The sequence below is a fragment of the Rhipicephalus microplus genome, chromosome 8 (assembly GCF_043290135.1).
Source record: "Rhipicephalus microplus isolate Deutch F79 chromosome 8, USDA_Rmic, whole genome shotgun sequence".
NCBI lineage: Eukaryota > Metazoa > Arthropoda > Arachnida > Ixodida > Ixodidae > Rhipicephalus > Rhipicephalus microplus.
In genome coordinates this window covers 52,142,928-52,165,486 of record NC_134707.1, presented here as the reverse complement: position 1 = coordinate 52,165,486, position 22,559 = coordinate 52,142,928, and the positions used below count along the sequence as shown (strand labels likewise).

The 22,559-nt window shown below is 46.9% G+C and overlaps 1 protein-coding gene and 1 long non-coding RNA gene across 2 annotated transcripts; both read right to left on the bottom strand.

Annotated features, from left to right (window-relative positions):
- Positions 1 to 1,883: 1,883 nt before the first annotated feature.
- Positions 1,884 to 5,653, bottom strand: LOC119165822 (uncharacterized). The gene is made up of 2 exons (XM_037417859.2): positions 4,817 to 5,653; positions 1,884 to 2,500 (listed from the first exon to the last, which is right to left on the bottom strand). Exons 1-2 carry the CDS (start codon positions 5,517 to 5,519, stop codon positions 2,487 to 2,489), a joined length of 717 nt encoding a protein of 238 aa, XP_037273756.2. The 5' UTR covers positions 5,520 to 5,653; the 3' UTR covers positions 1,884 to 2,486.
- Positions 5,654 to 8,022: 2,369 nt separating this feature from the next.
- On the bottom strand, positions 8,023 to 18,835 carry LOC142768510 (uncharacterized). The gene is made up of 3 exons (XR_012885319.1): positions 18,697 to 18,835; positions 14,966 to 14,992; positions 8,023 to 8,282 (listed from the first exon to the last, which is right to left on the bottom strand). It is a non-coding gene; the product is annotated as an uncharacterized LOC142768510 (long non-coding RNA).
- Positions 18,836 to 22,559: the final 3,724 nt, after the last annotated feature.

Sequence of the window (22,559 nt, the reverse complement as noted above, 5' to 3'; positions counted from 1 at the left end):
TTAAGATCCTCTGCTGTCTATTGCTCTCGATGTGGTCGAGCAGCTCTTCCAGTACATTGACTGTCATTCTTGTTGAAGGCGAAGGCGGCATGTAGGATTACCCCCTTGACACCTGACTTTGCTCTGTTGGATGCCTATTGTGTTAACGTGGTGCTCTAATATGTGTACGACTCTTTCATGTATGACGGTGGCTTTGTCAAACACGTTTGCGACGTTAGCACTCGTGAGGTAGTGCTCGCGTCGTACCGGTTACTCGTCATGAAGAAGAATACGCAAGTGACCAGGGATGACGAAACTATTGAATAAAATGATTTCAGTTTTTATCGCTACTTGACTGTATCGTTCAACTTACCATTGCGGCATTGTGAGGTAGTCGCTATGCAGATATCCTAGCGCTGGAGGGCAGCTGCATTAGATGCTTTTCGAGATAAATATTAAGCCTACTTAACGCAGTGCATAGCATTCTTGATGTGTCATCTACACGCTTTAGATCTGAAGGTTACGTGATACCCCTTATCAATACACAGCCGCCAAGCGACTGCAGTGCACGACATGTGCGTTTGATTCAAAATGAGGGGGTGGTAAACCAAGCTAATTCAAGTACCTGCAGTACGCTATTATATGCTTCGCATTGAAAAATAAGTTGCTTTGCTATAAATCAAATACTCACTTATGCGCAGGCTCACCACAAAAAAATCATACGGATGCTTTATCCTGTGAAATTAAATATAGCGCTGCTGGTGGATCACTGGTAATCTTGGAGTGAATGGGATCGATGGGCAACGAGTAAAGATCAATGGGTATGAATGGGTGAGGAATACGACACCTTCAAATAAGGTCTCATGTTTCAAGATATTTTCTTTGTTTAAGGTTGCCATCTTTCCGACATTGTGCAGTGAAAGAGGCAAGGGCATAGATGAGGAAAGGGAAAAGCATAAAAATTACTCCATCTCCCCGATTACACCATGGGGTGATGCGGAGCGTCGCAGGGAGTTTAAATGGTGCTTTAGATGCGAAGCAGCTCTTTGACTAGCCTGTGTAACGCTGTACCTCCGTCCGCACCGCTCCCCTTGCCGCAGGTGTTGGAGCGGTGCCAAGTAGCTCACGCTCTCTTAGCAGTGCGTGGTGACGTATCTCTCCCTCGCCTGCCGCGCGCTCGCCGCGTGTCAGCTCTCTCTCGCTTCACCCCCTTCACTGCTTGCAACGCTCGAGCCTACTACAGCACTGCGCCGTGCTCCGGACCGGGCTGCTGAAATTAGGTGCCTTTATCCTCTTCTAACAACTACTACTACCCCACTCCTCACATGGGCATCATCTCATCAGCGCCTCCTCTCTCCATATGTCGGCGAAAAGAAGCCGCGAGCCGGTGGCTGCGCACGCTGCGCGCAGAGCCGACAATGTGGACAGCGCGTCGCTGCGTTACACAGGCTACTCAAAGAGCTGATTCACATCTAAAAATCATACATTGGCAACATTTAACCGACAAATGCATAGATGCAATGTCAGGGCCCCAGCAGGAAACGAACCAAAGCATTCTGCGTGGCAATCAAGTATTCTACTACAGAGCCACGCCAGTTCTCGGAACTGCTTTTCAAATAGACACAAATGTTCGTGGAACATGAATCGTGGTTGCAGTGCACGGTATCAAATTTTATAAACATTACTTATGTACTCCCACAATTTCCGGAGCCCTCCACTACGGCGTCTCTCATAACCATATAGTGGTTTTGGGACGTTACACACCACATATCAATCAAATCAATCATCTATGGCTCTTTTGTATAACTGACAACCCACATGCGCATAATGGTTTCAAGTGGGCAGGCGATTTACGAACGTGTACCCCTGTAAGGAATGAATTCATAGTGTTTTTGACAACGTGACAGTTGGTGTAAATATTTTTTATTTATATCTAGGTCAATATATAAAAGAAAGCACGGACACTCTTCATGCAAATCATTATACATGCAGTCATGCTTTAAAGGCTATATCGCATTTCAGTCGCCTGCCAGCGAGCACGTCGTATATGCGCTTTTTTTAAATAAGTTTCAATCAAATCTGTCAAAAGGTACTAGGAAGGTTCTTGAAAAAATATTTGCTCGTCAAACACTCTCTCGCGGAAACGGATAAACCGCAGCATTTCTTTCGATATTTCTGACTTTGATGAAACTTCGAATTCTTCAAGATGCTTTACATTGTACACCAGCCTCGCGAAAGAGTGCGACGATGTGCCACCGAGCATCGTCACCTTTCGCAAAGACGCTATGCCGGTCCCGCAGCATATGAAAGCCGGTGCTTTGGTTTCCAAGTTCCTCCCAAGTAAAGTTGGCGCATCGCCGAAGTTAGATGTTCGAGAGATTGTGAATGCTTGGTCTGGTTGTTGTATAGTTGCTTGTCGCTTGTAATCTCGTAAATGATTTTGGCGTAACTTTCGCGCGCCGGTTCAGCGTAGTCCAATGAATGAGCAGATCGAAGAAGCGCTTTTGTCACGGGGCACCGTCTGGAGAGAGAAAATGTGAAACAGTTCAAGCCAACAGCATATTCATGAATAAGTAGACACTCGGTAAGATCCCAATGGAAGTATAATACATGAAATAATACGTGAAGTATCGAAACTTTTTTAAGCATGGTCATAAAACGCTGCCGATCGGCTGTCGAGGTTCCCTAAAAACGCGTGTGCCAAATATTATAGAGAAGTACGCGGCGGCTGGAAATTTACAACTATTTCTCAAACTCGGTTAAAACTTGCTTTATCTGCTCTCGACAATTGATGCTACAGGTTCCAAATCACTGCGTCTCAAGCCGAGTATCAGCCATCGACTCATTGGAGCGTGCCGTGCTCGGTCTTTATTGGTTTCGCCGTGAGAGGCCGCGACTTTTCTACGCGTGCGCCCGTGATCGCACTAAAAAGCCACACATTCGAAGAAAAAAATTTAAAAAACGTACCCCAAGCCACGAAGCGTGCACGCCTCGCCGCGGTGGTCTAGTGGCTAAGGTACTCGGCTGCTGACCCGCAGGTCGCGGGTTCGAATCCCGGCTGCTACGGCTGTATTTCTGATGGAGGCGGAAATGTTGTAGGCCCGTGTGCTCAGATTTGGGTGCACGTTAAAGAACACCAGGTGGTCAAAATTCCCGGAGCTTTTCACTGCGGCGTCTCTCATAATCATGTGGTGGTTTTGAGACGTTAAGCCCCACACATCGATCAATGAAGCGTGCGCGACGCAATTTTTTCCTGGAGAGAGAAGAGAGAATTCACTTGCAGCACGCGATATATTTTTGTAACTATACGCCCGTACTGGATGGATTCTGAAAACTTTCGCGGTGGTGAATTTGTGAGGGAATAAGATTTTTTTTCGGCGACCCTTCCTATGGCTACCCAGAAAAGTGTCGCAGGGCCCCGCAAAGTATTGAGAGCAGATTTATGAAAATGAAAAAAAAAACAAGAAAGGGACAGTAAATGTATCAATGCATGTCATCCTGTTTTGAATCATTCACTTGTCGAAATTTAGCGCCGATTGCCCCCCCCCCCCCCTTCATCTTATCTCGTTTCTATAAACCCGCACTCTACAGATATTAAAACGCGAGATGAGGTAGAAAATTCCCGCTGTCCGTTTCCCGGCCGCTTTTAAATGAGCCTGAAGTGAAGGAACACCCTGACTGATTTGGTCGCACAATAAACGAATCGCAAGCTAATTGTAAGATCCAATACTGATCAGGAGACCCGCATTGCGATGCGCTCAAACGTAGTGACGAGCCGAGAATCGCGTGATGACATCACCGCATGACGTCGCAGATTGTCTAAATTTGCCACGTAATCCTTGAGTTAGATACAGTGACGTAACATAACGGCGCAATCACATGACATCGTTACTTGATCGAACGTCAGTGCATGCGGAAAGCAGCTTGCAGTGTATGCTTGATCTGGCAATGCGAAACCACATTAGGTGCAGAAACATGTCGGAAGAGAATGGGGGAGGAATAATACATCCACTAAAAAGAAAAAAAAAACTATTGGAAGCCAGTTTAGCGGGCATTGCGGGTGTAGCGTTTAGTATGGACGCCGGACGAGTTTCCAAATAGCGATTGTCCCTGGCGACGTGTAATGTCCTCGAGATCACCACAAGGGGGCTTGGCTGGCCTTGCAGCCTTCACGCTATTTCATTTTTTTTTTTGCGGGTTGAACGTAGGCGTTAACTGCTCTTAGCGTTATGACGATATGCAGTAGCAGCGACCGGAACGGATAGCGTACATAAAGCTTTAAAACGCCCTAATAAGAAAACGTGTATCACTTTCCAGCCAATTAGGGCAAGTGGAAAAAGGACCCCGGCCCTCCGATTTTTCTTTTTTGTTCCAATACAAAATGAGTCCTGTGGGATCGAAATCGATCTGGCGACTGTTACACAATGCCACTGCTGCTAAGAGATCAAGGAGGCTGGGAACAAAATACAGAGATTCGCGATGATGCAAGACTTGTTTAATTTCAACAAATAATGGGTTTTGACCTACCGAAACCGCCGTATGGTTACGAGAGGTGCCGTAGTGGAGGGTGCCTGAAATTTAGACCACCTGGGTTTTTTTTAACGTGCACTTAAATGTAATCACATGGGCCTCAAACATTTTCCCATCCATCGAATATGCGGCCCCCACGGCCGGCATCTGATCTCGCAACGTGCGGTCCTGCAGCCGAGTCGCATAACCACTAGACCACCGTGGTGCTACAAAACTGGTTTCCCTGATGCAGAACACTCGAAGAAATTGGTGGCTGGTCAATTCGTACTACCATCAACAAAGGGTAGAAAAGCGTGACGTGTCTTACCTAGTCCCCACGTGGCCGAACTGTGCCGTAGCTGGTAGAAATACCAGATGAACTGTACGACAATGCGTGCGGCAGCATCTGATTGACTCATAAGTACAGCGGTGACATCTTGGCGACCGGCCGAGTAAGCGGCGCCTAGATCAGCGTACACCTCCGGCATGAGTGCCACGCCTTCCAATCGCAAGGCGACGTGCAGCGCGGCAGTGAGCATCAGCAGTTGGGCGTACGTTCTGGCGTAAGCAGCCCCGAATGGCCGGCCTGCCCAGAGCACCAGGAAGATTGCTCCGCATTCCTGATTGGTGGAAGACGAGTAGTTGTTAACGATACAGACGTAGTACGTTCCGATGCCGCGCCACACGCCGATCGTAGTTTCGAAAGGAAGAGATCGAAGTACGTCCGTCAGGTCCTCTATAAGCCTAAAGGGGTTCACCCGCCGCGCTGGGGCTCCGAAGTGAAGCAATAGCCACGGTGAAACGTGTCGCGTGTGCATGAGCCACGTGTAGAGCCAGGCGAGGCGCTCCCGAAACACACTAGTGTCGGGAGATGCTTCCAGAGCGTGGCGAATTTCCTGGACGACCATTTCTGACGGAAGAGTTCCGAGCCTCGGAAGCCACGCTGCGTTCGCGCCGTCCAGGCTTTCGAGATCTTCCACGGTCGCTCGCTGGATGAGGACGAAAAGCTCGTCTAGGAGACTGGATGTCATCTCGGTAGAAGGCGGAGGCGGCTAGAGAAGACCTGCTGCTCTAATGGTTGACTTTGGCTGGGTTTCACGCCTAGCACTAGCGGAAGGCTTTACTTCAATCGCCAGCTTGCGAATGCAAGGGCGAAGACACTTTAATCTGGGGCGGTATGTGTGGAAAATGCGTCTGCGATGTCAGGATGCGTATGCTAGCGTTCGCATTGTGCGAGTAACTAGTCTAGATCGTTGGCAATGTTAGCAGGGATAAGAAGGGCGTTCAATAGAGCGATATGAAACGGGTATTGCAACGTGACTGTCGTGATGACTGTGCCATTTCGAAACCACGAGGCAGCTGCTGTGTGGATGCAAAACCGCCGAAAAAGAGTTATGTTAGACGTTCTTCAGGATTTTGATTAGGCGCGTTTAAACATATCAGGTGCATGTCATATCACTCTCACTGCACCATCTGCAGCGATTCTGAACCATTTCAAATGGGAAATGATTAAAAGGTGAAAGAGAGAAACAATAACAAAAACAAATGTTCTCGGTCTAACCAAGGACGTTTGAAGATAATGTATTAGCTGATGCTCTTGCTACTTTCCCGCCATTACTATGGTATAGCATAAAAACAGTTTTTTCGAGTGATCACCGATTGGAGATAAAGAAAATAATGTGCTTCTGTCCTGCTACATATGTAAAAAGTCACTATTACCGGCTAAAATATCTGATCAAGGTGAGTATTCAAACCGCGATCTTGAACAAACTTTTCTTGGTGATTCAAATGCCACGAGAAAGTGGTGTGAACGCTTTTGTAGTCTCTCTAAAGATCTGCTTGATGGCATTTGAAGTCTTCATACATACTTTGCAGCATGCCAAGTTCTGGACAGGTATGGTCCCGTGTTACCCAGCATTGAAACCTTGGATACAGACTGCATGTTTTTCATACAGTATAAAAAATCGGTTGTCCTGGACCCGTCGGTTCTGTGTATGCTTGAAGCCTTCGCGAGCTAGCTCCTGCCGGGGTACGTAAAGGCCTCTTTCTCGGCGACATCTTCGCTATGGTTCACTTGACTGGCGTAGTTGTATTCGCTCGTTCCTTGCAGTTTCGCAGAAAGGAGACGCGGGTCATACTTTTCATGCGCCGTGCCAGAGCCTAACCATGGGGTATGCGAAGCTCAAAAGCAAGCTATTCAGTGTGCTCGTTCATCTTTCTTGTCACGGGTTCTCGGATGAAGACACGAAAAACATAAACCAGGGGCACCAGCAGGCAATTAATAAATGAACAGAACGTTGGTTAAATTGTACTCGAAGAAGCCAGCAGACGGTAGCGCATGCCAAAACAACTCATGTGGATAACAATTTCTGCTCTATACATTCACACATGTCCCCTCACACACCAATGCCTTCAAAGACTCTCGCGACGTCAATCGTGCTTACTAAACGGGCAACATCGCTCGAGAAACAGCCCACATTTTACAAACACGCAAATACAGCATATATTTCTCTATGAATGCAGTGGCTTGCACTGCGTTTCTTATTCCTTGCCCCCATGGGTGAAGAATTCCGCCAACAGCAACCCAACTTCAACGAAATAGCTAATGTTCGGGGGCGAGAACTGACCAGCCGCGACAATCAATCTGCCATCGAAGAAGTGGGACCAGACGTACAGTTTAATGGCCCCTTATTCACCTTCAGCGAAATTACCTCTCACTACCGAAATGACAGAAATACCCTTCACCACACCGAAAGATTGAACGCGGGCAAGAGGTAGCCTTTCGCATGCTACGAACCAGATCGTGCCTATCCCGGGGCCGACTCAGCCGTTACAACACGGGCGTAAATACCCAACGCCCAGACTGCACAGATGAGTAATGTTCACTCGCACAGATGTTCTGACAATGTCTCGCGTTACCTCAGGGACCTCCCACCAGGGAGACGGACTGAGAAGAGGCACTCAGGAGTCCCAAGCTCCAATACCAACTAAAGACAGTCCAGAGGGCCCAAGAACTTAGGGAACGCCACCACGTTCCCGCCCCTACTCGGGCGTCGCTTACAGTAGCGCACCCCGAAGTGAGAGCCCCCGAAGTCGAGGCAACACGCAAGCAGCGGCAAGGGAATCTCGACTTGGGCCCTCTATCGACATTGCCTTCTCCTATTTTTAACTGTAACCTCAAGTTTATTTTCGCCACATTCTTACCGACCACAAAATTGCAGACTTCAAAGAAAAATCCGTCCTAAAACTTTGTAATTAGTAATGTAATCCTTGTTTATAGTCGAATCTATATGTAAAGAATTACATCTTGGGTATATATAAGTGTATACAATCACCCCTATAGTAACGTCTTACTCCTTTATATGATGGTAAAGGTTTTGTACGAAGGATTCGCGGGTTCTCCCGATTTGTTCCGAAGAGGCTTCCTCCATCGCAATTCACTTCGCGGAAATAGAAGGATTTCGTTTTCTTGATGAACGATTGTGAGCAAGATTGCCACGGTGGACACCTTGAACAATTGAACAGCACAATGAGTTAGTACAGATCCGTTTTATTGGTACTAAGATTTCAAAGAATCCCAGGTCACATACATATACAAAGGGTACAATGTCATGGTCATCCATCGGAGTGTTAGCTGCGGCAAATTCCTTTGCATTCTCTCTCGTTACTGAATATGTTGCAGTTATTTCCACAGCCGCTCCACCAAATTCTCACGCACTTCCTTTTTAGTTGGCAGAAGGTCCACTTTGTACCGCCTCCTGGGCATCTACCCCCTGCGGGTTTCCTGCCGCAGCCTAAATTTGGAAACCAGGGGAAGAAGAGTGCAAGCGCAATCGCACACGTTCCTAAAATCAATGGCTAGGAAGACATTACCAAATTTATGCATCAGGGACCAATAATGTTGACTCTACGATGTTTAATTGATTCGGCAGTGTTCACTGAATATAGAAAACGAAGTTTTAACACAACGTTTAGCACATATGTGCGTAAAAACTACGGGCCGACCACACTAGTGCTCCGACTACACCTGTATCAGCAAAACATTCAAAGTATTTGGTACTAGAGAGAGAGAGAGAGAGAGGGAGAGATAACGATAGTAAGAAGAGTATGAGGGCCAAGTAGACTACGTCAAGTTTGCTACACTACACTTGGGAAGAGGAGAATCAGGGAATAAAAGAGAAAAGTATGTGCACATTGCACATCATAGACATAGTGCAGTGTTTCACAGACAATCACTAAATGATGTTGTCTTCAGAAATTAAAGTACCTACGCAACTACCGAATGATCTAAGTGCGAAATTTACGCAGTCTCGTCTAAGAAAATGCCAAGCTGTGGAGTATTTCATTGGCTTCGGCAAGAAAATCAATGAAGTCGTGCAACACAATTCTTATTCGCACAGACTATAGGCGGGACAAGTGTTTCAAACACGAGGCTCGCTGTCCGCATGCGGCCCACGGCCCGCACACGACGTTTTTCGTCCGTTTTAACATCGTGGTCAATCAAACCTAAGTGACGTATTTCCGTCATACATGTGGCGATACAATGAACGCTAGCAAAGGAGAAAGAAAGAAAAACAACAATAAAAAATGCTCTCCTGCTCGGTATAGAACGTCCGACTCGTCGGTCGACGGAGATATGTGCCCGACGCTCTACCGACTGAACTATCATCACCATCATCATCATCGCCAGCCTGACTACGTTCACTGCAGGACAAAGGCCTCTCCCATGTTCCGCCAGTTAACCCGGTCCTGTGCTTTCTGCTGCCAATTTGTACCCACACACTTCTTAATCTCATCTTTCCAACTAACGTTTTGTCTCCCCCTAATCCGCTTTTCTTATCTAGGAATGCAGTTAGTTACCCTTAATGACCAGCGGTTATCCTGTCTATGCGCTACATGTCAGGATCATATCCATTTCCTCTTCTTGAATTTAACTACATTATCCTTAACCCCCGTTTGTTCTCTAATCCACTCTGCTCTCATTTTGTCTCTTAAGTTTACACCCACCATTCTTCTTTCCATTGCTCGCCACGTTGTCCTCAACTTAAGCTGAACCCTGTTTGGAAGCCTCCAGGATTCTGCTCCGTAGCTAAGTACCAGCAAGATACAGCTGTTATATATCTTCATGCTGAGGCATAGTGGCAATCTACCTGTCATTATTTGAGAGTGCTTGCCAAATGTGCTCCACCCCGTTCTTATTCTTCTAGTTACTTCAATCTCGTGGTTCGGCTTCGCGGTTAATACCTGCCCTAAGTAGACATAGTCTTTTACAACTTGAATTGCCCTATTACCTATCTCGAAGCGCTGCTCTCTTCCGAGGTTGTTCTACATTACTTTTGTTTTCTGCAGATTAATTTTACGACCCTCCTTTCTGCTCTCTTTGTCTAACTCCGTAATCATCAGTTGCAATTCGTCCCATGAGTTACTCTGCACTGCAATATCATCGGCGAAGCGCAGGTTACTAAGGTACTCTCTAACAGCTCCTATCTGTAATTGACCCCACTATAGGCCTCTGAAAACCTCCTGTAAGCGCGCGGTAAATAGCATTGGGGAGATCGTATCCCCCTGCCTTACACCCTTCTTGATTGGTATTCTGTTGCTTTCTTCATGAAGCACTATGGTAGCAGTTGATCTCCTGTAGATTTCTTCCAGGATGTTTATATGCTTCATCGACGCCCTGATTCCGCAGTGTCTGCATGAATGAAGTATAAAATCAGACCAAAGACTGTCTACAGACGCGCCTTATATACCTTACACATTTTCTCTCGCTGGGTGCTCTCTGTTCGCGGGGCTAAGGTCCCTACGCGAGGCGTGGTGGCAGCGCCGTCTGTGAGCGATGACGAGAAGTAATGCGGTATGACACTTACTAGCCCTCATAAAGAACGATTCATGAACGTCGCATTTAAATCATGGCGTCCGAGATTGTCTGCATGTGCGCGAATCTCGGAGGTCATTGTAAAAGCGCCTCGATAGTAGCAACAACACTGTTTGCGCTATAGCATGGGGGAAGACGCAGTTATGTCTCACTCTGGTTACGTGCCTTGCCTTTTGCTTCGTGAGAGCGTGTGACAGCTCGTTGACGGACAAGTGCAGCTTTCACATGCAGCGACGGGGTTTCGCCTGCAGACAACGAGTGGGACAGCAGCGACTAATAAATCTGCTATGTGATGCCTTGGTGGAGCGAGACGGAGGCCAGTGGACCGTGGAACGCCGGCACACGTTTGTGGCTCAAGCTATACAAACCCAATTAATTAATTATAGCGGTTCAACGTCCCAAAGCTACCATATGATTACGAGAGGCGCCGTAGCTACGAACCTCTGCCTCCCGTGTCGCTGAAGCGTGGTGCGGTAGGGGTTGGTCGCCCGCAGCAGCTTTGCAGACGATGCATGCCAGCCATTTACAATGTCAGGCTGCGTCCACAGAGCCGTTGCGGACGCTCAACCATGAACACAGGCGTACGCGTTTCCGCGCCACTCTTGAACGCACGCCATGCGGTTTCTCCAGGCTTCTGTCCTTATTTTGTTTATTTGTTGAAAATTATCTTACAGGCCCGCAGGAATAGAGTGAAGGAATGTTAGAGTAAAATTGGAAGTAAAGCATAAAGAAAAACGCTGCACTGCACGTTAATAATAACGACAAAATACTTCGCAAAAAGTTAACAATACATTCAGTCATCGTAATTCAATAGTTCACAAGATCAGATTACGCCACTTTAATCAAAAGAACGCACAATACGTCACAATATAAAATAACTTGAAAGTTGAACAATAACGCAGAAAAAATGAAAAAAAAATACTCTGTTATATTGTTACACGACATCGGCAACGAGAGAGCATCAGGTAGACGACGAAGACGATTAAAGCAACCGTGCTCGTGTTGTTATTGCTGTTGTACCTTGTAAGGGTCGAAAGAAAGGTCGCTGGAGGATACGAAAAACAAACAGGTTCATGGCACTATTTAGACATATTTACAGAAAAGAAAGGTTAGGGGTTTCACAACCCACGAGCGTGGTGGTTGAACGTTACATAGTTCAGAGCGACGTCCAGCACTCTGTGGCGTCGTTTTAAGCCCTGTTGGGCTCCTCCTCTCCAAGTGGAACACCAATCACACACACACAGGTGAGGGGGACGAGCATGCCCGGTCCATGTGAACGTCCAATATTGAGTCGTGAACACTGCACTGCAAGGTGGCGCCAGGAGGGCTCTTCCTCGTCGTGTGTGTGCCGCTAGTCGAGAGGTCTCACGGTCCTGACAGCATACCTCAAAAGGTCCGCCGATCGGTTTGCTCAATTAGCGGGGTGATTTGCGGTGGCCGCCATGGTCTCTTCCAGGAAGATGCTTTCTTTGTTGTCCTCTCTGGAACTGTTTACGATGTCGTGGCGACCCGACGTCTCATCCTCCGGCTAGCAGAGACAATGCCTGGCAGGCATAGGTAGACGGCCGGTCGGCTACTCGATTGGGGATTAAAAGGAGCGCCGCTCTCCTGTCAGCTCTGGCGCCGGTCGCAACAGCTTCCCGTCGCCAGATGAATCACCGAGGGCATCAGTCACCGCTTCTGCTCGAAGAGACGACAAAAGGGTCCGCATTTGAAAGACGGGAACTCGCCTTTGCTTGCCGCATTGTCTGGGTAATTGTTCAAATCTTCGATAGCGTCTGGCAGACTGGGTGCCGAAGGGATTGAGAGCCTCCCCCGTGGACCGGCTTACGCACAATGGCGACTGCCCAGATGAATTTCCAGGCCAAACTTAACAACTTCCATCTTCGCTGCAGCTGCCTCTGACTCTCCTTGTATATTTTGTAAATATATTTATTTCATTCATTATCTCACCCACGTGACATTTGGCGGAGGTGCGGGGTATGCCAGTCGCCTCCTTTCTCCTTCGGAGAGCAAGTTTTCCATTACAGAACGTGAGTGCCTCGCACTAGTCTGGGCAGTCAGAAAATTTCGGCCATACTTGTTTGACCGCACCTTTTGGGTAATTACAGATCACCATGCCTTGTGCTGGCTGTCGTCCCTTAATGATCCAACTGGACGACTTGGTCGTTGGGCCTTGAAACTACTAGAATACAGCTTTGACGTGGAATACAAATCTGCCCTAATGCACCAGGATGCCGACTGTCTATGCCGTCACCCCGTGGACCCACCCGACCTTTCAGCACATGATTCTGACCCTTGTGTCTTCGCCATGTCGGCTTTCACCGACGTACGCAAGGAACAGCTCAGCGATGCCCACTTGCGGTCTGTCATGCAAAGTCTACGTTTGCCTCACGTAGACCCGTCGCTACACTTGTTCGTTCTACGCGATGGCATTCTTTACCGACGTAACACCAGCGCCGAGGAACCAGAGCTACTACTCGTAGTTCCTGTGACACTACGTTCCGCTGTTCTTGGACAGCTTCACGACGCCCCAACCGACATCACGACATCTCGGGGTCACGCACACGTACGATCGCGTGTGGCGTAGATTCCTCTGGCCAGGCCTTTACCGTTCTGTGCGCCGATACGTTGCTGCTTGTCAGTCCTGCCAGCGCTCCAAACATTCCACCTCGCCACCAACTGGTCCGCTCCAACCAATAGACATACCAACCGTTCCCTTCTACCGCGTCGGTCTTCATCTCGTTTGACCATTTCCTACTTCTCTCACTGGAAACAAGTGGATAGCCGTAGCCACTGATTACGCCACAAGATACGCTATCACACGAACGTTACCGACAAGCTGTGCCACTGACGTCGCGGACTTCTTGCTTCACGACGTAATTGTTCACCATGACGCTCCTCGACAGCTGCTGACCGATCATGGTCGCTCATTTCTTTCAAAAGTAGTGAGTGACATCCTTCGCTCGTGTTCGACGCGTCACAAGCTCACTACGGCCTATCACCTACAAACAAATGGTCTTAGTGAGCGCCTAAATCAAACATTGACAACAATGCTCTCCACGTGCGTTTCCAAAGATCACCTTGATTGGGATAGTACTTTGCCTTATGTGACATTCGCGTACAATTCGTCACGCCACGACACCGCTGGCTTCTCCCCCTTCTATTTATGGTTCGGCCGCCATCCAGCGTTACCCTTCGAGACTCTTCTCCCATCAACTACGCAAACGGTTACAGAGTACGCCCGGAATGCCACTGCTCGAGCTCAAGTGGCCCGCCAAATCACACGGGAACGTCTTCTTGGCTCGCAGCTCTCTCAGAAGGCCCGCTACGATAGCCATCACAGGGTAGTTTCCTACTCTCCAGCTTCATTTGTCCTCCTCTGGACACCATGCCGCCACGTTGGCCTCTCTTCGAAGCTCCTGTCTCGCTACTCGGGGCCTTACAAGGTTTTACGCCGACTTACCGAGGTCACATACGAGATCACTCCGTTGGACAGTCAGTCGTCGTCGTCTGCACCCGCCACTGACGTCGTCCACTGACCCGCCTTAAACCATACATCTCCGCATATGATTCTACTCTCTTTTAGGCGCTGAGACGACGCTGTTAGCGGCGCGGGGTTATATGTTACACGACATCGGCAACGAGTGAGCATCAGGTAGACGATGAAGAAGATGAAAGCGACCGTGCTCGTGTTGTTGTTGCTGTTGTACCTCCATCTCGGCTGCAGCTGCCACTGACTCTCCCTGTATATTTTGTAAATATATTCATTTCATTGATTCTCTCACCCCCGTGACAATGTTAACAAAAACGTATCTCAAGTTTATGTCTAAACGTGGGTTACTATCAGAGGCAATATCATCGGGCAGCTCATTCCACGTATGCCACGACGCGCTGAAATGGACGAAGCTTTGAAAAAGCGTACAATAAGAGCGTTTATTACGCGCTTGTTGATTGTTTTTGTGCGCAATTTACGATACGCTGTCGCCAGTTATAAGTCAGAAAGTTTAACTACCGCAACTATCAAATCAGAATCATGGGTGTTGGTGGTTGCGATGAAGATGTTCCGTTAGGCTTCAACATAGGTGCATTCACGTGAAGAGGTGCTGTATCTGCTAACCACCAATACACATTCTACGAACTCTCATAATCACTGCACTAAAAGCACTACTTCTGTGAAGACACTTTTCACTTTCGTGCTATACCGAATTCTATGATTGGGAATCAGTCATGCTTTTTTTGTGAAAAATGTTCATGAGCTAGAGATAAAGTCTTCAGGTTTCTTTCCTCTCTCTCTCTCTCTCTCTCTCTCTCTCTCTCGTGAGACATCTCATGTGGTCACTACGTTATAGTGCCTAGCTACGTAAAGAAGCAGATCATATTTAAAAATCGGCGTGCAGAATTTCTTGACTTTTTCACGCAAGCTATGGCGAGCTCGCTACCCCTGTACTGGGAGAATCAGCGAATTCAAATTTCAAGTTTCCTAAGCCTCTTCTGCCATAGTAAAGAATGCACTAAATCAGGACGGTGACAAACAACTGCGGGTAGTACAAAATAGGTCTCTGCTACAAAGACGTAATAAATAAAAGAAAAGCTACTTACAGACATTGCTGGTGAGGTCAAAAGCGTCTGAAACATTGAAGTATGGTTTATAAACATACTCTCTCATAATGATTACTTAAGTTACTGATGCTTATATGTGTGCTAAGTTCCTCTTCGATGCCCGATATTGCCACGTTCCATTCCTCAAGCTTTGTTATCACCCCAATACACTACACAATTCTCAGTACAAACCGCGCCCGAAGTTTTCGAGAAGCTTCCGGACTTTAGTAGATCATTTCGATAAGATCGCGCCGACTCCGCGAACTCTATAGATTATTCTGAAACACTCGTAACCACCAGCGATAACGCTAGAACATTCGATGACAAGAGTGTAAATGCCGGCGCACTTCGCCGCTTGTCAGTTGTTGATCGACGGCCGATGCTCCATTCGCCGCTTTCAGTCCAAGACTGCTACTGTAGTCCGACTTTTCGTTTACTGGGCACAGGTTCACCCAAATAAACAATTTATTATTCAACTCGCAGTGCGCTCCATTCGTCCCGTCACGACCCCGTGACAATATAAATGGATTCCGTGCAACTTGGTTGTTATTGTATCAGACCTTTCTAAATTTATCAATTGATTTCGTTATTTTTTTTTCTCATTTTGCATTCACACTGAGATATATACGGTGATACCTTCATTACCTTAAACTTCATTAGTACTCACGTGACCCCCAAATAAAAATAGAAAGCTTATAAAGGGCTCCTCCCTAAGTTTGACAGTTTCGAGCTGACGAGCGCACTGCACACATTGGCCGTTCACGATGACGTCTGCCAAAATTCCGACGCTAAGCGACGCACAATTAGGTCAATGTACAAGCTGAAGCTGTGTCGGCCACAAAGATATGGCTGTTTTCGTGCGATGAAAGAACGAAGGAAGGTGTCTAGACGAGTGCCAGCTGCGCAGTCCCTTCCTTAGTTCGACGGCTATACACCAGTCGGTTGGTCAGTCCGTCAACAATCTTGATTCGGGTCCTAAGAAACTAAGTGGGCCACGAGCGCGTTGAAGTCGTTTAACCGCCACTGGGTGTACTTGCCGATGGAGGGCAAACAGAATAGCAATACGCATTCGGTTCAGGGTTAACAATTGTTCTATCTACGTGTGTGTCTGGGTGTATCTTCTAAAAAAAACGATGTACAGTCGAAATGAAAACGTTTGTTGGGACACTAAATGCTAAAAAGAAAAACGAAGATCCTCCCTTTGTAACGAAACACAACCTCGTAATAAATATTGCAGTCAGTAGTTGGTACTGCATTCATGACTAAATTAGCCTAGAAGCATTACTCACTAACACTTGATAAAGCGTAATTTTTTGTAGAACACACGTTCTAAATTTTATGCTGTTGTGTGCACACTCACGTACCACTGTACCTTTGCAATACATAAACTCACGCACGTATTCTGATTTTGTTCAGTGGTCTGATCATAAGTACAACCCATGTGTGAACGCAAGTATGGTGAAAAACAGTGCATCATACTGAAACAACCTAGCGCCAAAACTGAGCAAATATCATTTTAAATATTCTTGTAATGGTGATTATTTGCAACGCCCACGAACTATAGGTGGCGCGCTGTACGATTCAAGATGGCACCCAAAGGATGGCCAACTCGCTTGTATTAATAGGAACAGTTAGGACGTGCGTATACGAACGGACCGTGCAACTTTCACCAGATGAAGTCATGTGTTGCGCTGAAATGTGCATGAGGTCATGGCACTTTCTGGAGCCAAGCTTATTATTCGCCGTGGTATGAGAAGTAACATTTCAACTTCGTTACCGTCAATGAAAGACTCTTTGCGAAATCCTGTGCGTGCTACAGCAAAGTGCACGAACTAGGATTGACGTAGGACCTCAACGGTACCCCGAGGTAGTACATACCGAGTTTGCCTGAAAAATTTGCCGCAGGAGTAGGGAGCTAGCGAGTAGCGCCACTGCTGCTGCACGGGACCGGATGTTTAAAGCGGTGATGGTTCGCAAACTAATGCCGTCGTCAATCGCGATGTCAGCGACATGAAGTTGTTTCTTCAATGGTGCACAAGCATTTAACGGCCATTAAGTAGCCTCGTGTCCCAGCCATGCTTTGAGTGCAGCGGTGCGCAATTCACTACACTCGGATGTTGCAGCTTCAATCAGCGCGATCGAAATAGGAACGTCGAAAAGAATATGCACGTATGCTTTTCGCAACTTTGAAATTAGCAACAACGCCGTTCGAAAGGTACCGCCGAAGTACAGGAGAATTTAGCAGTGAGGCGTGGATTGTAGCCGAAACTGCACGTCTCATCGCTCTAACAATTTCGCTAGGCTCGTCGAGCTCGAGCGTGTTGGCGGCATGCTGTTCTCCATAATATTCACTGTATTCGCCACTACACGCAATTCACAAAAAAAAACTATGATTTTATTTTTCACTCGCTGAACGATACTATACTGTAAGTACATTAAAAGTAACTTACGAGCGTGAAAAAAATTTATCGCATGAAGGGACGTGAAGTGCAACTCTCTCCTCGTGAGTCATCAGCTGATTGTTCATCATAGCTGTCACTCTCGGTGCGTTCACAACCTTCTACGTCCGGTCAGAAACCCTCGTCGTCAAGGTGGTTTCTTTTATGATTACTGCTGAAAGCAATCTTAAGAACTTCCTCCACCAAACAAATTCGCCCACTCTGCAGCTCCATGTTCACAACCAAAAAGGCGTCTGGGCGCGGAAAAGGAGAACATTTTCCCGATTTCGATCTCAAACCAGTCATCAAGCAAATCGCTTGAAGTGTGCTGTCATCTATTAACAAGACCACAAATACAAGCGGCGCAGCACTGGCCAATTTAAGATTGCGGAGCTACAGAACAGCAAATCGCGAGCCCGCATGACTTACCTCGTACAATGTAATGAGATTAATGCAGTACAAAAGCAGTGATATGCAAGTAAAACAAGGTGAGTTTCAACCAAGGAGGTTTGGTTTCAACGTAAAAGGTCAGACGATGTATAACTAACCTACGTGGCTGCAGAGAACCACGCGAAGGAAGGAAGGAAGGAAGATGGGGAGGAAGGAAGAAGAAAGGAAAAAAAGAGGAAGGAAGAAGGGTGAAGGAAGAAAAGGGAAGGAAGAAGGGGAAGGAAAAAGAACAGGAAAGAGAGGAAGGAAGAAGGGGAGAAAAGAAGGAAAAAAGAAGGGGAGGAAGGAAGGAAGGAAGGAAGGAAGGAAGGAAGGAAGGAAGGAAGGAAGAGAGGAAGGAACAAGGAGAGGAAGGAAGAAAGAAGGAAGGAAAGGGGGAAAGAAAAAGGGGAGGAAGGAAGGAAGAAAGAAGGGGAGGAAGGAAGAAGGAAGGATAGAAAGGGAAGAAGGAAGAAGGGGGAAGGAAGAAGGGGAGGAAGGAAGGAAGAAAGGAAGGAAGGGACAAAAGTGAGTTGCCTCGTACTTTTTTTATTAAAACTTGGCGTCTCACAAAAATGAGTCAGATTCATCGTGCCATGAAGGGCCCGATTTGCTCAGTAATGCAGGAAACATGCGAAGTCGTAGTGTTCGTTTCTGGCCAACGCGCTAACGCTGAGGCTAGCGCTGCCGAACAACGGAGCGACTGTCTATTTACCATCCTTGAGATGGCGCTCCTGAATTCCGCTTGGCGGCACGACAGTCAATGTGCATTGCGAATTAGGATCCAAGTGCTAGCCGTCATTTCGGCGCAATGACGGTTAATTTCGCGACTGCACACGATCATATATAAATTAATCGACTCACAAGGTTTCGATGAGGCTTCAGCAAGAAGAGTTGTCAGGAAGACGAGTATGATCAGATAACGCATGGATGCCACAGTGATACGACGTGCACGCCTCAACGATAAAGGGTTGCTTATTGGGAAGGAGCAGTCAAATCCCAGCTTTTATACTATATCTTGTGAAGCTGATGACATACGTCAGATGTGCCGTTTACGGCGCGCACGCTCGTGCGGTATCTCTAACTTCAGAAAAAAGGACAAAAATTACCATTATATGCGTACGTAGCAAGGTACCTCCACCGTCGCTTTCTTGTAGATTCACCTGGGGTGTCTCGCCTTTCATGAACTTTTTTCTTTCCACTTTTGCCGCAATTCATTATTTATGAACCTTACTGAGCACAATGTAAGCGTACGGGAAAACATTTCTAGATTGGTGCTCAGGACGGTAATCACATGGTCTTGCGATCAATTACTTTCTAATGGTATATTCGCTCTATGCATTCGCGTCTGCAATGCTCTCCGAGAAAAAAAAATCAAAACTGAACAAGACGCTCTGCATAAACGAATTTCAGTAATTCACTTTCTATAACCTAACTGTCTGCCTTCGATCTGCACGTTGTAATCTGCGAAAATCGCCCAGCACGCGTGACACCATATATCGGCAAGTAACTACGGCTTGATATGCATGCACACTTGAAGAATCATCCAGATACAGAGTACTCAATATGATTGAGCACCGAAGCCTGTAAAATTACGTACTGCTATTGTTATATGCAAGTACTGTTACAATCAGAAACTCAAGTTAACCTGAAATAGTAAGGCTGTCGTTAGCAACACCCTGTGTTCAATGAACGATTTATAATAAAAAATGGCAGCTGATTCATGAGGTGGATGCCGATGATGGAGCGAAGCTAGATGCTAAGCTCCATAGTGTGTACGATGAAGTCACCACCTAGAATAAAGGATGAACGGATGCACAGACCGATGAAGGATGGACAGATATATATACACGGTCGGACGCACGGATGAACAGACAGATGGATGGACCGAGCACAGTCTAATTTTTTAATCGCTTGCGTACTATAAACGCTCTATGCACGGTATAAAATAACGGATGACGTTGACCTACGACAACGGCAACAATAGACACCGAGCGAGACTAAGGAGCTTCACTCCTTAAAAAACTGGCTGCGTATCTGCGTGCTTAACTGCGAATGTCGTTCAAGAAAGACATCATTCTCTCTCTTGAGAGAAAGAGAGAATAAAACATTTATTTGCGACCGAATAAGGAATGTCGGTGAGTGTGTTCCTTAGTCCGGGATCCCCTTGGCACGGGCCGCTGTCCTCGCTCGTCTCACGAGGGCCTCTTGGGTATTCGGATCCGAGCTGGCCAGAGCTGCTTTCCACCGCACAGTGTTATGCTGTGCTCTGGGTTGTTGCTCTCCTTGGAATGGCGAGCACTTCGGCATGCAACATCTGCGCCTGTGAGGAAACGCTTGAGCACATTCTATGTCATTGCCCAGCATACCAGACCGAACGACGTATTATGGAAGCCAAGCTCTGTCAGCTGGATTCACGGCCGCTTACTGAAGAGAAGATCGGATCCTGGGACCTTGGCCGACGGCTTCCCATACGCGCAAAGCCACGAAAGTCCTCTTGTACTTTTTAAGGACCACCAGACTTCACCACCGCTTGTGAAAGAACTGTGCGAGACCGTAGTGTGTTGTCTCGAGCTGACAATTCATGCTTCTCTTTCTTACTCCTCTTCTTTTCTATCTCTTTCCGTTCTATTATTCTCCTTTTCCCCCACCCCAAGTGTAGGGTAGCCAACCGAGCCAAGCTTGGTTAACCTCCCTGCCTTTCCTCTCTGTTTATCTCTCTCTCTTTCTCTCTCTCTCTCTCTCTCTCTCTCTGGGTTGTTGAGGTGGATTGTGTGGGAATTCCCATACGATGTGGTACAGGGTGGCTGTTTTAGTGACGCAAAACCTGCACTGTGGTTTGTATGTGTCGGGATCTATCTTGGACAATATGTATGGATTGGGGTAAAACAAGGTCTGCAGGCGACGCCACGCTACCTGAGATTCTTCACTGAGCTTTGGCCCCGGGAGCAGAAGTTTCCGTCTTTCGAGTTTTTGATGTTCTAGGCGTTGCGTGAGATATCAACACCATCTGGAAGTAATGTCGGGAAACTGGAAGTTGTGCAGAACCCCGGGCCACAGGCAGGTGGTAGCACCGTATCGTCGGCAGAGTGCTTTTTCGTGCATAGCATCGCATTTTCAACAAAGCGGAAGAAACACCCCCTTTTTCTTGCATAGCGTTGCATTGTCAGCGTAGCGTAAAAACAACAGTCTTTAGAATTACGTATATATGCACGTATTTGTAAAGAACACATACTGACGTGGCGTATTGATTGTGGCTTTTCTGCTTTTAAAGACAGTAGTCTTTCTTGGGGTCCTTGAACGCAAAAAAATGTTCTGTCTGTCTGTCTGTCTGTCTGTCTGTCTGTCTGTCTGTCTGTCTGTCTGTCTGTCTGTCTGTCTGTCTGTCTGTCTGTCTGTCTGTCTGTCTGTCTGTCTGTCTGTCTGTCTGTCTGTCTGTCTGTCTGTCTGTCTGTCTGTCTGTCGCTCAAGAGCTAAATGCTACACGTGCAGTTCGGCAACCGTATGCATATTGCTTTCCCGCATAGCAAGGGGTTGTCTAACACATACACGAATTAAATCGTTTACTCAACAATGGGCAGACAAAAAACAAGAAATATGTTAATAATAAACATCCATGGTGATGGTCTATGCTTTGAACTTTACGCCAGCCGGCCACATGAATCGCCCTTTCAGAACACTCTGTCACACGTTTTTAGTACGCCACGTCGAAACCATGACTGATTCTCTAAATCGGTGTCCTTTCTCTTCTTTGAAGAGAAAGCACATGACCTCAAAAGAGTTATGCATTAGTAATTTTTTGGAAGCCTACCCATTTTATTAAACCTGTCATCTTGGCGCACACACAATTGCATGCAACACGGCCGTATAGCTGACGGGAAGACGACGATTCGTTGCGTGCCAGTTGAAGCTGAAGTCGTCACGAGTCGCCACTCGCGGCGCTGGTGGCGCATAGATGCAGTGCACTGCTATGCGCACTGTAAGTGCTGCACGTTTCCCATAAATGCACCCACTATTCTGCTTTAACACAAATTATACTTAATTCTGCCTAATTATATAGACTTAATTCAGTGTGAAGTAATCAGTACCTTCTTGAATTTAGCTTCTACAGCCTCGCTGAATGTTCAATTTGGATTGCGTTCTGTGGCTCATAGGCACTCCTGATGATGACAGTTTCATCGTGCCACAATCCGGCATAACTTACAGGTTAACTGCTCTACTTTAAAGCACCTCACAGGCTCAATCATTGTGATGGAACCCTCCCAATGTCGTACATACGCTGCAAAAGGGATATGCTGAAGAATTCATAAACATGTGTAACTTGTCTTGACCCCATTAAAATAAATTAGACTTTATTAGCCATGTCAAAACATATTTTATTCGTTTTTAGTTTTTCTGTTGGTTGGTGTCTATCGTTTCATTCATGTTTCATCCGGACCAGGTCCATGGCCTTCAGTCCAAACTCTCGGCTTCCGGAAGAGAGAGCAAGGAGCCAGGCCGATTAGGGAAGAAAAAGGATCATATTCTTCGTAACATTAACAGAAAGGAGTGGATCTTATAACTGCGTAGTTAGGTAGCCAATATTATCTGGGAACAATGAAATGAATGCCGATCGATGAGAAGCGTGATCAATGGTTTCAGAGTGTTTGGCGAGGTGATGAAATTCGGGACATCGCAAGAATGAAGCATAATCGGCGAGCGGTAAATTGCGCATATGAGGGATCTTT

Coding starts and splice junctions, on each gene's coding strand:
- LOC119165822 (XM_037417859.2), bottom strand. CDS start 5,519: ATGACATCCAGTCTCCTAGACGAGCTTTTCGTCCTCATCCAGCGAGCG.